At 40.2% G+C, this 16,264-nt stretch overlaps 1 protein-coding gene across 3 annotated transcripts in view; it reads right to left on the bottom strand.

Annotated features, from left to right (window-relative positions):
* Positions 1-3,440: 3,440 nt before the first annotated feature.
* The window catches only part of hdac7a (histone deacetylase 7a), a 76,767-nt gene continuing 63,943 nt past the window's right edge, over positions 3,441-16,264 (bottom strand). For all 3 annotated transcript variants that reach the window (XM_049580638.1, XM_049580639.1, XM_049580640.1), the window contains 8 exons: positions 15,830-15,917; positions 15,543-15,662; positions 15,312-15,409; positions 7,887-8,005; positions 7,328-7,461; positions 6,671-6,752; positions 6,358-6,496; positions 3,441-6,207 (listed from right to left, as the gene is read on the bottom strand). In XM_049580638.1, the coding sequence (XP_049436595.1) occupies positions 6,165-6,207; positions 6,358-6,496; positions 6,671-6,752; positions 7,328-7,461; positions 7,887-8,005; positions 15,312-15,409; positions 15,543-15,662; positions 15,830-15,917 (823 nt within the window). In that variant the 3' untranslated portion in view covers positions 3,441-6,164. The remainder of the gene's footprint in view (positions 6,208-6,357; positions 6,497-6,670; positions 6,753-7,327; positions 7,462-7,886; positions 8,006-15,311; positions 15,410-15,542; positions 15,663-15,829; positions 15,918-16,264) is intronic.

Here is a 16,264-nt window from a genome sequence, read left to right as displayed (position 1 = left end):
TTTAGATAGGTCATTTTATTTTAGCCAGTTAATAACAACACTGTAGCAAAACACTACAGTATGCAGTTTGTGGTAATTATTATGGTTGAGGCTAGTACTAGGATGAAAAGAGTATCTGGTACAGATAATGTACTTTTTTTGAGTACGACTATCATAGTAAAATGTGTCAGTATCTACGATGAAGTAAAATCCTCATTTGGGTACCTGTGTTACGTCCTCTACTCTTGTGATGATCTGAAGCTTAATCCAGGGATTGTTTTAAGTTTTCTAATGAATAATAACTATAACAACTTCTGATCCAACTATATTAACATCAGGTTAAAATCACAACTTCTGGTATGGTTTCACCCATTTCCAGTTAAAGCCCCACCCGCTTCTGGTTCAAACTCCGCCCATTCCAAGTACAGATACAGATACTGATACTGATAATTTAGTTGAACAGATACAGACAGAAATGGTGTACTTACACTTCCCTAGTAATCATGCTTTCAAACTAAATGTTTAAATGACGCCGTAATGTCTTCTCATAATTTGCTATAGCTAAAATAGTTAGCATAGTATGCTAGCTAGCAAATTGGCTTGCTACCAGAGACAAGATAGCGGCTGTCACTCAGACTGCACTCATACATATTGCTAGGTAGTTTATTCCTGCTGTCAGTGTTACTTTTGAAAATAATATTAAATCTTAACTAAATTTTCTCATATTGAAGCTAATATTCTTAAAGCTAACAAACCTTTGGTAGAAGTATTCCCTCTGAAAAAACAATACATTTGGAAGAAGAATCCTGTGAGGCAAGCAATCTTTGTAGTTTTCACAACACACATCTCTCTCATTTGATTCCATGTAAGATGATGATGCTCAAAATTACTGTGCCAGACATCTCTTTGTTGGTGTACCACCCACGACACAAGCTACCCTGCTCTCTAGAAACAACCAGGCTAACATTTGACAAATGTCAAATATCAAATGTTAGGAAAACAGAATGGTCATCAACACTTCACAGATATAAATTCATATACATTAAAGGTTTAGACAGTATGAGGAAAACACTGTCAATGAATACAATGACTATGTAATATAAGACATTAGTTTGTCCTTCAGCAGGCAGAGACTTATCATCACAGCCCATGTGCATAAGTCCCGCCCTCAAACGCGATGAGCCAATCTCCAACATTCCCTGTCTGGACGTTCATTGAAATGCATTACAGAAAGACAGTTTTATTCAGTTTTAGGAGCTTTTTCTGAGATTTGAAGTTTAACAATGGTCAAATGGTGTGCATGGGGTACATGCAACTCCGACACAAGGTATCCTGAGAGGCTGGGCGACAAGGTGTATTTTTTACCCTTTCCTAAACCACATCTCAACCGAGAAAACTGTCTCCTTTGGATAAAGTTGCACGGCAGTGTTAGACTACAACATCAACTCAGCGTGAATAAGATTAACAATGATGTTTACATCTGTTCTAAGGTAAGTCAACATCGTGTTTGAGGCAACATATTGTCACTTTGCTGGAAAGAAATATAAAGTTATCTTTAACATCTCTAGCTAACGTTAGCTACAGTTAGCCTAACGTTAGCTCCTAGCTGCCTTGTTCATCATGTCACCTTGTTTGCTGGGAGTTCATTAGCCTATTTTGTTCTAGTTTTGTACTTTGGTGATCGTACATCTTTGTTAGCTGTTGTCCAAAGGGCTCTAGTTAAGCTAACGTTAACTTCTGGAGCTTAGCTTCATTAACTTATCTGTAATCGCAGAGATAACAAAGGCTGGCAAACGTTATGCTGAATGATTCAGTGTAAATACTGTAGCACCAAACTAACGGAGAGACACTCTTGGTAAAGATGGTAAAATGGCTGTTATCCTTTTCTCATATTCTGAGCCAAAAACCTTAACTTCAGTGGCACTTTAACTTGTTGTCTTCGATGGCGACGGCAACGAGATGTGGTTCACAAGCGTACACTGTGACCTGTAAATTTTGGCTTGTAATTTAAGCTTTTCATCAACCTTCTCAACAATAAAATGATGAGTATATCCCTCCAATGCGTAGTTTAGGCCCTTTTGGTTAATTCTCAATGACATCTGATCGTTATGTCCCCAAAAATCATCAATTGCCTCCTGCGAAATGCCGTGTACTGTGACACCTGCCATAGCGCTGGTCACTGAACGTTGATAGTTTGTCCGAGTGAGAGGAGGGGGCGTGGCTTAGCCATAGGTCAATTAGTTTCATGGTTCTGTCTTGTTTCTGATTGGTGCAATTTGAGACAATTTGTTACAATGGCTCCCAACCTCCCCTATTCAATATGATCACGCAATTTTTTTAGTGACACAGCTCACAACCAATATGATTTCCTTTATGATTCCTTATTTACTACAAAAAAGAATCCAGGTATTGTAACTGTCATTGTCATATTCATTTACATACAATTTATATACAAGTTTACATTATGTTTGGACAGAGAGGCAAGACAAAAATGGGCTTATACTGGAAATTCTTTTTTTTTTAATCAAGAGAAAAAGACAAAAATAACAGTACAAAATAGACAATCTTTCTATACATACACATGGTAGGAAATGTGGAGGAAAAATAACACATACAAGTAAATGATAAAGAAAAGTATGAAACAAAGATTTCAATGTCATGTTTATAGATATACAGAGTTACTGTAAGTCCAGTTAGTTAAGAGTTACCAATACACATACTACTGAATGCATCAAGGCACATGTGTGACATGTGTATTTTGGTCTTGGAGTTTCTATTTACAGTGTCTTTCTTTAAGAAGAAGGTACGAATGACATCAGTAATAAAGGGAATTAAGAGTTGAGGCAATACTGGCCTCTACATAAGACAAAAAAACAGCCACTGGGAATATAATACAGGAGGTCATTTACAGTATTTGACAGACAAACGAACATACAGACATACTAACACTTGCAAATGCATGTACAAAACACACGAGACAAGTCTACATATGTGTACATGCAATTGCCAGTGCTCTCACACACATAACACAACATCAGACAACATTTGCTTCAAAGACACCACATGCACCTACTGGGCACGCTGGATAAGAGAGACACAGCATATTGTTTCAATGCCGTCACTTGCTGTTAAGAATACTATGAACAACACTAAAAGAATGACACACTTTTCAGTTACACCCATTACAGAACACCAATCCTCTATGCAACATTGTCTTAATTATTCCTACTGGGATGGAGCAGTAGTGCAACAGCAGCGGGACTTCTGCAAAGGCAAAATCTTAACTTTTAGCTCTACTGTCATTTTGCTTAATATAAAAGCTCTGAGGCCTTCTGTTGAGCAGACCGTGCCCAGGGTCTGACTAAAACAAACTGTTTCCTACATGAACTGACATCACTTCCTTCAACCAGTCACATTTACTTGCTGTGGAGATTGTGCTCATGTCAATCTAGATTTTTACCAAAAAAAAAAAAAAAAAAAGGATTACACACAAACACCAAATTGAAGCCTTAACAAAAAAAAAAAATCTTTGCCAACAAGAGTTGGAAAATCCGATTGTGCTGCTTTAAAATCCAATCATGGATGTAAAAACTCAGAGGAAAGCTCTAAAGCAACACTTTTCAGAACAAGCCATGGAAGCAGTCAAACATACATTTAATTAGTCTCAGTATCACTGAAGAGTTTTAGTGTCTGGATTCAGTTTTAGAGGCTTTAAAGGAATACTACACCCGCAAAATGACTTCGTAAATAGATCAGTCATGCTGTGTTACCTTGAATTTGTGAAGAAAGTTTTGTTTTTTCTCACATGCCTCTGTGGTGAACAAAGTATTTGTTACAGTTTAAAACACGTCATTACAAACACGTACAGCCGCGTATTGTGCCTGGGCACGCACATGCTTTTGTATTTTGGAAGTGTTTTATATGCAATGTTTCAGTGAAAATGCATGTGTTTGGGAAGTACTGACCACATGACTGGATAAATGAGACTTGGAGTGTACAGCATGAGTTGTGTAAGTGTTTGTAAATGGATGTCTTGATATAGTTTTGCGTGGTCCCCAATAACTTGTATTCATAAGGAATGTTCACCTGTTTTGGATTCTCAGTTCACTGCAGAGGCACGCAAGAAATACGTTGTCTTCACAACTTCAACGTAACATGCGGTAAATAACTGATACACAAATTTTGCGGGTGAAGTATTCTTTTAACACCCTTAAATTTAAGAGCTATGGAAATACTGCCACAAATTTAGTCAAATTTCATCATGGCGACTTGGCTATTTGGAGTTCTAATCCAACAACAATAGCTATGGTCAGCAAAAGCCACAAACCAAGTGTGGAAAATGCAAAATAGATTTTAACAATCGTTACTTGCGACACCAAAACATCCAAACCAAGAAACATGACCTTGTTATTTTCACTTTTGGAATGCTGAGCTCTTACATGACCCTATAGCAGGGCATTCAAAAGTTAACATGGCATTGTCTATGTTGTCTGTAACATTAAAGAAGAGCTGCTACTATGCACAGTTGTAGAGAAAAGTCTCATACAGAAAAACTAAAACACTCAAGTTCACTTCCAAACAAAACACAATGCATTAGTTTCCTTAATTAGACTGTGATAAAGCCTGCAACTCCAAAACTGTTTTTTAAGACAATGAAGAAAACATTCAAACCAGGCTTATCATCAAAATAAACAGTATACAAAAGTCTGCATATATGATGTTCACCTAAATCCACAGGTTCAAACGCTGTCTCTTTTAATAGTAAAGTCACTGTGAGAGCAGTGTCCATACTGGTCCCTTGTGTTGCTTCCATACAGTCCCATTGCCAAGTACAGGCTGTCTTAAGGCAGTTTTCTTTGGGTGATGTCCATTAAGTGCATTAACATTATTGCTACTATAGAACAATACAATGGTCCTCAGTGGCGCCACGGTGGAATGAACACTCCTTTAGTCTCAAATATAAACAATAATATACAGTATTCAATACTAGTGGTACATCGACAGTTCATCATTGCTTTGTACATGTGTGTGTAGGTATGTATATGTGGACGTGTGTGCATCTAAGACACTGAACAGCAGTGAAAAATAATCCTGCTCATAAAATCTTTGCCTACTTTTCAGATTAACTTCATAAGAAATACAACTACAGTATTTCGGCCGATGCATGTCCTTAGAGTGAGTCAGAGACTTCGTAATAAGACATCTCAGATGAAGAGCGGGAAAAAATATAGCAAACACAATTTCATCCAGATCTTCAAAAACTATTAAATAACCTACAGAGGAGTTATTGTTTCTTTTTTTAAATCCCAGAGCTTTGGAATTTCTTATGGTTCACATTATGGAATGAACAGTGCAATAAAACAACAAGGACATTTGCCTTTTCTTTTGTTTCTACAAAACACAGCTGTCCGTTTTGTGTCTTCATTTTCTCTCTTTCCCTCGAGTTCTTTGTTGTCTTCTTTTTAGTGGTTAAGCTGCATGTAATGACATCATTAAAACAGACAATCTCCATGTCTTATTTTCCATGTTCTTTCTCCATGATGCGGCCACTTCTTCTTGTTGATATTTTTGCATTCATCAGGTGTTTATGTTTTCACCTGATGTCACAGGTTCATTCTGCAAAGTGGCAGAAGAGAAAGGATCCAAAGTCTCTTCCTTCTGAAACCTGTTGGTCCTTAGGTTAAGGCAAAGTTAAGGCAACAAAACAGCTGCTGGTACATAGTGCTTCAAGAGGATTCAGAGCTGGACTTTGCATCTGAATCCTGTCTGTTCCTATAAGGTTTGGGGTCACAGAGCTGTGGCACTGGACCTCTGAACACACACACACACACACACACACACACACACAAAATCCAATGTCAGTCAGGAGACATGAAAAAGTATTTTAAAAAATCATCTTGTATTGCTCTTTGGTGAGGTTTCAGAAGGTTTCCCAGCTGCAGGTAGTGCTGCTGGCTTCAGCTGAGTGGTTACCAGCATTGAGGTGCTCATACTGCAGCTCTGTAGAGGTTCAGCATCGTGTGTTGGTGGATGTGCATGTGTGTGAATAAGGCAGATGGGTGGGGCTCAGTGGCATTACGAACGTGCCCCCCCTTCACGGTCGTGTGACAGCGCAGGAGATCCGAGGCTACGGGTGGGGCCCAAATCCTGAAGGTGAGTTCTGTGAGGTGATTGGTCAGATTCTTCTACATGGAGTCACTGTCGTGCTCCATCGGCTCGTCAGGGAGGCTGGAGGAAGAGGGTGAAAGCCACGCGTGAGTGGAGAGCTGGGAGAGTTAGAGCTGACATAAAGCTTGAATCTGATTGTTTTTGTCATTGCTTGGTCGCATGCAGGTGTGTGTTTGTGAGTGTGTGTATGTGTGAATGTGTGTGCTGTACCTCTTGTTGGAAAGAACTCCCACAGAGAGCGAGGCCAAAGCATTGACAGCATCTGTTTCCTCACAGTCTCTTCTCTGAGCAGCCAGGTAGGACAGACCCACTGATCCACTGTAAGCCTTCACACTCTGCCAGTACTGACCTGCAACACACACATACATCCAGGTTACTGGTGTTATCATGCCAACAATACACTGATGTGGATTCTGCTCTGATTTCAGTATCCAGAGGCCACGTGTGGAAGAAGTAATGTAATGAATGTGGTACTCTTTCCACAAAATGAAGAATAACTGAATTAAGTGTTGGTGCTGCTTACTTTGTATCTGTATGACGGTCTGCAGGGAGCGGACTGCATTAGCGTTGGGCTTCTGGAGCAGGACTTCTTCTGGCAGTGGGTCCTACAGGACAGAAAGACAGCCATGAAGACAATCAAATTACCATTATTGTGCCATCTTTTCAGTGGTTAAACACCTGGCTAAGAAGCGACTGAAGAGAGAGATGGGAAAAAGTGCTCATTATTATATTGTAATTGGGACCAACTTCATACCTATGGCAAAACAAAATCAATACTTATATTAAACTTGTTCATTTCCTGTCAGTAACATACAGATACTTCCTGAGTCCAAACACAAATACACTATACCATATGCTTTGGCTCAATCCCATTTCTTTCCCTTATTTTTGAGTGCCCCTTTGCCCCTCGGATCAGAGTTACAAGGGATAGTGGTTGAAGTCTTACCCCATACCATGGGACAACCCTTCAGGACCCTAATGCATCATCAGTATCATCATCTATGGCGTTTATGTGTAGCTTGTAGCTTGTAATTGTAATTTTCCCTGGCTTTCTTGCTTGTTGTGTCCAACCTTTTAAAACCCTCTGATGGTCCACAACTTCAAATTCAGCTAACCCTGGAAAGCATGTCAACACTGAACACAGGCATAAATACTTCTGTCATCACCCAGCATGCCATACCTGTATGTCCAGGAGTGCACTGACACAGGCCTCAGATGCATCACAGATAGCTGTAAGGTCGTGACCTCCCTCGAGGGACAGAACCAGACGACCCCCTGCCAGAGACATCAGCTGGCGGGTCAGGAAGCTGAAACCTGTGGTCGACAAACACACACACACACACAGAAATGTTAACATTGAGTATGAACCACTCAAAAGCCGATCAGAATATAGCTTGGCAGGTAAGATGCTTACATTGAGACTCCCCAAAACAAGTTTTGCTATAATTTCCAATAATCTATGAAAACAAACGGATATTTTTACCTTGTGGATCCTCCCACAGCAACACGCCAACCACTAATTACTATAATTATGGTTACATCAGTGATGCACCGAGGTACGGTAGAAGGCACAACTCCTTCTCTTTGGTCCATGCTTGACAGGAGCTGTAATAATCTATTAATATCTCTAAAGACCCACTGGATCTTAAAGTTCTTATTGGCACCCTTTGCTAAAAACGAGGCCTTGAGGTATAGACTGAGGACAGACTGTGCAGCCTGTGGTGGAGAACTGTGCTTACATTTGGCAGAGACCTTGTACCCTCCCAGAGGAGCAGGGTTTCCCTCGGCAGCATCAAACCCAGCTGACACCAGAACGACGTCCGGAGAGAACTCTTGGGCGATCGGCATCACCACAGACCTGTGGGGACAAAAACACACAGGCCACTGTCACTTCAAGGGACTGGGAGGACATCTGTGTTGTTGCAGTTCCTACTGGTTGCCAATAGAGGTTGATGCAAGTCATATATTACACAACACTCTTTCAAAGGATAACGCCAATGTGTGTAGTTTTCCTTTTTCTTCCAAACCACTAATGCTGATGAAAAGACTGCTGTGTTTCTCCATGTAATGTCTGTTCTCCTGCAGGTTTGTATCATCTCCTGGGTGTATCATGCACCAATTCTTTTACAATAACACAATAGAAAGGTCAGAAACGCACTGCTACATAGACAAGCAAAATATGACAATTTAAATTCCATGTGTATTGTATTTTTTTTTGTCCTGATTGGCACACATTTGAGCTTTAATTACATAGTTCAACTCAAAGAATAGAAGAAGAGGAAACTGGGCTGTTTCTTTAGAGTCACATGAAAAGCAATAGAAGAATACCACAGAGCATAGTCATGTAGTCACAGGAAGGGAGAGTTCCTACACAAGTCTGAGTGTTAGCTTATGAAATCTTGTGTCTGTGGACTCTCACTCTGTCAGTGATTCTACTAGGGGGTTTAACACATAGTTCTGGAAAACTGTTTAAAAGCTCAAACTCTGCTGTCAAAAAGCAACATTTAGTACTCTAACACTGAAAAAAGAACTGCTAACATTGCTGTGCTCACTGAAACATCACTGAGAGGAGTTGTCTTTGATATTTCATCACTCTGAAGCACCAAAGTTGCATCGAATAGGAGACAAAATAACAAGAGTACGTACATTCAAAGAGTCAAATCTGGACCTACCAGAAGCACACACACACACCGTCCATGTACTACACTCCTAGAAATAAAGACCCTAACTAGAACCATAGAGGGCTTGGGCTTGTCCCAATATTGGTGCCTGCTAGAACCTTTTGTAGATTTCGTAAAATCACTACTACTACTCGCCTACTATTTTAATAGTGTAGGGTTTGGGAACCAAATACAGAATGCAAGTATGCAAGTCGTAAAATTAATGGATTAAGGGCATTCCAGATACGTCTACTTTTAAAAATACCATTTAAGGCATGGGTAACCATTTAAATATTGGAGGATGTGGATATTTTAACACCCATGCTTTCAATAATCCCGAAGGAACTCCTTACAAAAAGAGTTCCTCAGAACAAGAGGTCCTTAATGGAACCTTTAGTCTTGACGAACACTTTCTTAAAAACAGTGTTCTTCAGAAGCAAATGGTACCGGGTAGAACTCAAAAAGAACCCTTTTGGACTTATTTCTCAGAGTGTGGTTGATTCAAAGGTTAATAAGTTAATTTAACTTTTCATCAGCTTGCTCATGAGGACTGTCACTAATATTCAGCGTCATGAAAGCGTTTTCAAATCAAACTGGACATTTTGAAACTAGGAAGTCTCCTGGAAGTGACAAATATTCACAATCAAATCTAAAAAAGACGTTAACATGACAAGTGAAACCAAGATTTGGCTGATCCTAGATTCAGCAGCTCAAACAAAGCTGACAAAGGACCATTGTTTCTCTGCTGGACAAGCTGCACAGCCTTGAGTAAGACAAGTCTGCTCGACAAAGTCATATTGTTTTGTCAGCTCTTGTGCTGTAGCTGCTTAGTGTTGTTTGTGGACTTCAAACACATGAAGATTTCCTTAATGCTATTGTTGTTAGGAAGAGAGCGGTGCCGTCCCGAGGCAGAGGGAGGCTCGACTCCGCTGCACGATGCTGTCGGCGGAGTTCAAAGCCGGAGTGTGTGAGTCTGTTTCCCATTAGAGGCTTGTCACTCTCCTCACGTCATTGACAACACAGAGAAAAGAGGAAAAACAGTCCATCTGGGATCCATTTACCTTCATTATTCTGCCTAGGGACTTTGGAGACCTCCCTCCCTCCCCTTCACACACACACACACACACGCACACACACACACACACACACACACACACACATATATTCAAGCGCACATTTCCAAACACATTCTACTGTCATGACTGCATGCAGATGGACAACATGAGCTCATAGACAAAAATGAGGACACAGAGAGATAAAACGCACAGGCGCATTCCAGCATGTGCATATACACGCAAATACACAACACAAAGACGTACACAACACATGGATGAATTTTCACACAATCACATGCAAACACACGCAGTGGTAATACTCTTCCTGTGTCGTCCTGTTGGTGCTAAGTGTTGATTCATTGAATAATTTCAATCAATAAAGTGCACCTAAACTTTATCATAGTTATGTGGATATGAAGCAGAGCGTACAAACACTCCTCACTCATCCCCACACATACACACACCTAACCGCAAAACCCAACCCCACCTCCCCTGTGGACCCATTAAAGCTGCCACGCTCCCCCCAGAGAGAGTAACTACAGACAAACTAATGGAAAGATGGAGGGAAGGAGGGAGGGCGGAGGAGGGGAGGGGACGCTTATTAAAGATCAATCAAGGGAGGAGAGGAAGAGGGAGAACGTATGTGTGTGTGTGGGTGGGTGACGGTGGTGATGAGGGTTGGGGTGATGGAAAAGAAGGGGGGGGGTGAGACTGAGGGATAAGGTGAAAATGCAACAAAGCTCCCCCTCTGAAGCTGAAGCACTTACAAACTTTAACCCATAAAATGTATTCCATTAAAAGGCTTATACACTTCATTTCATGATTTTTTTCCACAGACCGTTCAACATTTACAAACTAATTAATTACAAAAGAGGTGCATGGTGCGTAAGTGGTGGGTGAGAGGTGGGAGGCCTTTTAGATTTCAACTCCATGAGAAAGAAAATGCTCTTTTTGAGTTGTTGAGGCAAAGTGTCTCCACATTATGGCCTAAAAAGAAATGATGCTGACCTACTGTACAGGCTGATCAGAATAACTATTAGTTATTCCCACAAGAGACTTCCTTTCAGAACAGCTCAAAATATTAGCAGCTATTACTTCACAGTAAATGCAGTGCAGCCATTTACTTATTCTGCACCTTTGCTCTCAACATATTAACTGACAGCTCTGTTCTGACCACTAAGCTCATTGAGTCATTGTGTGTAATATCAGGCTATAATGTGAAGTACTTCTGTACTACTTTTCTGGCAGTCTTGTGATGCTGACCACGTAATCACAATGGGCCTTATTCACAAACTTGTGTTAACTGTGCGCATGAATACTTTACGCACAATCTGGGATTCATCAATATTTTCTTTCCTGAATGTGTTCATACTCTGAGAACAAATTTAGAACTGCCTCAGACCACATGTATGCAAAAATGATAAAGGCTGTTTTGGAAAATGTAAACATACATCTTAAACTAAATGCATAGCACATTGGACATTCTCTGTATTCTGTGCAGCCTTGAATGTTTAAGACTGAAATGTAAAAGTTTTGGTTTTCATTGTTTTATTGACTTGGCCTTATGATCTGCTACTTTAACAGTGCATACATTAAGTGTATATAAAAAAATCTTATTTAACACCAAGCAGGTGTTAAGATGGCATATCTAGCCTTGCTAGATGATACTGCAGCCCCATGCATAAGAAACAACTTCTCCGCTTTCTTCGTGATACACCTCGAGGCAAGGGTAGTTCCTTGTCTAGAGAAATGGGGGTGTGGCAGTATGCTGACTGCAAATAGCTGTAAGTTTAGAATGATTCTGATTCACTAACATGTGCATGGTGGTAAGAAAAATACAGGCCGGTGTGCATGTGTCATGAATGCAACAGTAATTCTGTGTCTTATTTCTGTGCTCAGTGTAAGAAAATGCGCACATACTGGTAAAAGTCCTCCAATGTCCTCCGTTCAACTCTAACTTTGTTGCGTATCGTCAGCTGTCTCTCTGGGCAGAGAGACAGCTGACTTTCATATGTTCCACTCTATACTAGCTAATAAACGCACAAAAAATGACACTGAGATTGTTTTTTCTCTCTCTTCCATATAAAAGGCACAGATCTGTTTTTACTGCATTGGTAGTTATGTGAGTTTTCGATAGCATTTAGGTCAAATTTCACCTGGAGTCTGTGAACCCAACTCTCACATCACATCTTTAAACAAGTATTATTTTCTGTAGCTCAGTAGACAGTCTCTGGTTATCTGAAAAGTTTTGATGTGGGGAACTCTCACCATCTGGGGCTCCAGGCGGATTGAAACAAACAGAGAATTACTTAGATCTTCTATTAGGTCCAGATCTGAGTACCAGGCCATACAAATGGCTCTATGTAATAAAAAATGATACTTTGAATCAGTTTTTGTCGTTCCCATTGAACTTGAGGGGGCACGTCTGATTACCATGGAGACTGGTTCAACTCAATTTTGTCATTAAAAACTTTTCAAAACAATTTCTGTTTTAAATTTGACTAAAGTATATTTTTCCTGTGTTTTATAATGACAGGGAAACAAAAACCTACAAACCTCATTCTACTTGGAGAACACAGAAACTCCACAATGTCCAAATCTTTAGGGAGGTCTTTCACCATGAAAACAGGACACTGAAGCCAACATTACCTAGTTCACAGCGCTCACAACTCACAACTTATGCTCAGTTCTGATGTGAAGGAACAAACAGGGAGGGACAGATTTGAATCTAAATTATGAGCAGATGGATCTGAAAACATCAAATGTGAAGCAATTCAAACCTGCATTAAACACTTTTTTCAGACTCTAGAGGCGATGCTTATAAAAAGATGTAAAGATCTAAATCCAATATCTGGTTGTAAAACTTGTTGGTTATCTACACCCAATTTGCACAATCTCCATCAACAGGACATCATATATATATCTCCACTAACCTCTACTTAAATGCATCTAATCTAACTAGCCATGCTCAGCTTCCAATTACATTCAGACTGTTGGCAAAAGTGACTGTCATTCAGGCCCTTAGGAAGTGCACTGGACTTTGAAGGTCATTTGACATAGTGGCAAAACTACAACTAAGTAACTCCAGCTTCTGGGTCCATCACATAATGCAACTGGACCCAGGAAGACTTTTCCCCATAAACTTCCATTGGGACAGACGTTTGTAAATCTGTGGATACATTTTTGTGAGCTTCACAACTCACACAAAATGACTTGTCTCACTATGGGGATTTGATCCATTCATTCCAATAATTTTCTAAAGTCTAGAAGAGCCTCACAATTAAATCATTTTATCCCAATTTAAGTTAGTTGAGGGCTGAACAGGAAGTTAGCTACTCAGCCAGCAGATTCTCTAGTGTGCTTTGTCGTATACGCCCAAGAATGTGGAAGATGCCGGTAATATTGTAGTCTACCCAAGAAGTCAGACTGTTTCAGCACTGATTCACCACTGAGCAACTTTGATAGGAATGAATGGGGCCCCACCTCTAACGCTGTATCCAATTCTCTTTATACATCCACTATGTCACTGCCATGGAGGTGAGCTGTTCCCCCTCAAAAACACTGGCTACAACCCCCCTCTTTTAAATTATTCTCATGGGAAGCACAGTGCAGGAAGGTCAGAGGTCAGGGTCATGCTACAAAAGGAAGTGAGTAGAGCTTTTTGCACGACATCACTTCAGAAGGAAAGACAGCCTCCTTTAGTATCAGAGTCTCCGCCTTTTCAAATCTAAAACTCCTCAGCAGTTTTATGTTTGAATAAATCTCACACTGGTTCTAAGCGATGTTGTGTAATATTGGAGTTTGACAGTAATTACAGGAACTTGATTCACTGAGGCAGATCATTGCTGAAGGTGCCCACCTACTGTCATTTCATTAGCCTAGATCCTGGCCCATCCATCTGATTACTGTATGCGTGTGAGTGCATTTTTGAACTTGCCTGTTTGTGTTTAAGATTGTATATAAACATATACATGCTTGTGTGCTTGCTCACAGTTTCCCCCCCTTTATGTCTGCGACTTTTCCAGTAACCATGTGGTCGCCACAGTTTCCTTGGGGTTGAATGCACCAGACAACCAAAAGCCCACACTCCTGAAACTTTATTGGTGCCAAACACCCCCTGATGACAATTATCCAACCCACAATCAGGAAGTAACGATCCGCAGTCTGTCAAACACAAGACCTGGAGACCATTTACTGTAAAGCATCTGAAGTTATTGGAAACAGGGAGCGCCAGACACATGCTCTCCAAATGAGGAAGATTAATAATTACGCAAGAAGTACGTCAGAGGCAGTGTGAAGCCGAGCTTCTGATCAGCTTAAGTGTGTTTGTTGTGGCTCAGTGTAAAGGAAACAAGAGAAATAGTCTGATTACAGCTCCACCGAGGATCCTCATCCCGATCAATAAAAACTGGAACACAGCTGGTTGCAAAACTAATGGGACAGAGAACTAACTGTCTGTTGCCTAATCTAGTTGGTTTCACATCCAAGACTCAAATTAAAGACACAAAGATGAACCGGGTGCTTTCAATATGTTCTGGCCTAACTTTTAAAGCATGCTCAGAAAGAATTAAGATCTATTTTAGCTCACTTTGTCAAAACTTTTTCTTTAATTAAGAGCTGCAGGAATATGATTAATAAATTGCAGGATATCAAATGTGATAAAATGAAAACAAAACAAAAAAAACAAAAAAAACCCTCAACTAATGAACAATGACAAAACACGATTCAGCCATTAGACTTCTGGTGTGCATAAGAAAAACTACCTCAGAAGTTTAAAAAGCTATTTACTTGTCTTGTTTAATCTGAGAACCAGTAGTGGACAATAGTCTGTAGAAAGTGTCTCTACAATTTTGTCAAACATGAGAACACCACAAACATACCAGAATGGAGTATTAGGGCCACATTGAGGGAAAAAAAAATCAGAAATAATAAAGTCATAATTCCAAGTAAAAAAGTTACATTACATGACTAAAGTCATTAATTTAAAAAAAAAATCACAAATTTACTACCGAAAAGTCAGGTGAGACAGGAATTGATGTGTGCAATATTAAAACTGCTTTTTCTTGAAATCGTATGACTTGTCTGTTTTTTCCATGTTGCTCCATCGTAACACACAGATGAGGGACAAACTAAAGAGAAAATCTGAGTTGAGAGACTTAATTAATGCAAATACTTCCATAAAAGGCAAGAAAAATTGCTGCATGTTTTAAAAGGTGATGTGAACCATGTGCTGTATCCTTCACTGTAATCTCAGCCCAATTGGGAGAATTTGTAGCAACATGGGACAGTGTTCATCCCTGTAGTGTCGTTCTAGAGACGTGCCAGGAAGCCTTGAACAGCACAGGCACTCATGCTGTTTTTATTCTTTAATATGTGACTCATCTGTATCTCTCTGGTTGTCATGTGAGCGTGTGTTGCAGTGTTTAAACAGAGCAGCAGCTGGTTGTACCTGAATGCAGCCAGATATTCAGCATCTCCCATGGGTGGGTCCAGTCCTCCCGTCCACGCCACATTCACATTAAAGCCCTTGCCTGCTCCATTGCCAACCTAAACCCAAAAATACACATGTTGCATTTCATTCATGCAGTGTCAGTGCAAAAAATGCAGTCTATTTGTCACATGTCAGGCTCTAACATTACGTAAGTACAAGATACTGCAATGTAGCCCTGATGTCACCCACCTCAACTGGAGACCCACTGCCAGGGAAGAAGTTTCCATCATCATAGCGATGAAGTGAGATGTAAAGAATGCTAGGGTCATTGTAGAACACTTCCTGGGTGCCATTACCGTGGTGAACATCCTATCAACAAGATGAGCGAGGACACGTTACTATTATGCAAAGCTATACCTAAAAAAATACATTTATTATCAAGTATTACGGCTAATGCATTTATTACAAATACACCACAGCGGGTTTTAATCAGTGTAAACAACTGTAGTGAAAACAGCAGAATGAGGCCGTCTTACCCAGTCAACAATGAGGATCTTGCTGACGCTGAGCTTGTGTTGGAGCTGCTTGGCGGCTATGGCCACAGAATTGAAGTAACAGAAACCCCTGATAGACACACATAGACAGGATGACACTGGAGTTTAAAGTCAGTTCTGAAGAAAGGAAATAACTGAGAGGGAAAAAACTTGTTAAGCTTTTTACTTCTTTTACTTCTTATGCCTCATTAAAGCATGAGTGATGTACAGTCTTGAGCATACTGGAAAAGCTTTGTGTCCCTGACTAAACTTTGGCTGTGTTTAGTGTCTGTTGGATTTTAATGAAGATTCTAGCTTGTTTTCATGTTGCAGTTGCGCCCACCTGTTCTTCATCACAGCATCCGCTACTGTGTATGTCAGAAATGTGAAAAACAATATGGTAGCTAATGAGTAGAGCTACATGGGATAAATGATAAT

The sequence above is a fragment of the Epinephelus fuscoguttatus genome, linkage group LG7 (genome assembly GCF_011397635.1).
Source record: "Epinephelus fuscoguttatus linkage group LG7, E.fuscoguttatus.final_Chr_v1".
Classification (NCBI taxonomy): Eukaryota; Metazoa; Chordata; class Actinopteri; order Perciformes; family Serranidae; genus Epinephelus; species Epinephelus fuscoguttatus.
The sequence above is the reverse complement of the archived record's forward strand: the minus strand, read 5'-3'. Positions and strand labels throughout refer to the sequence as shown.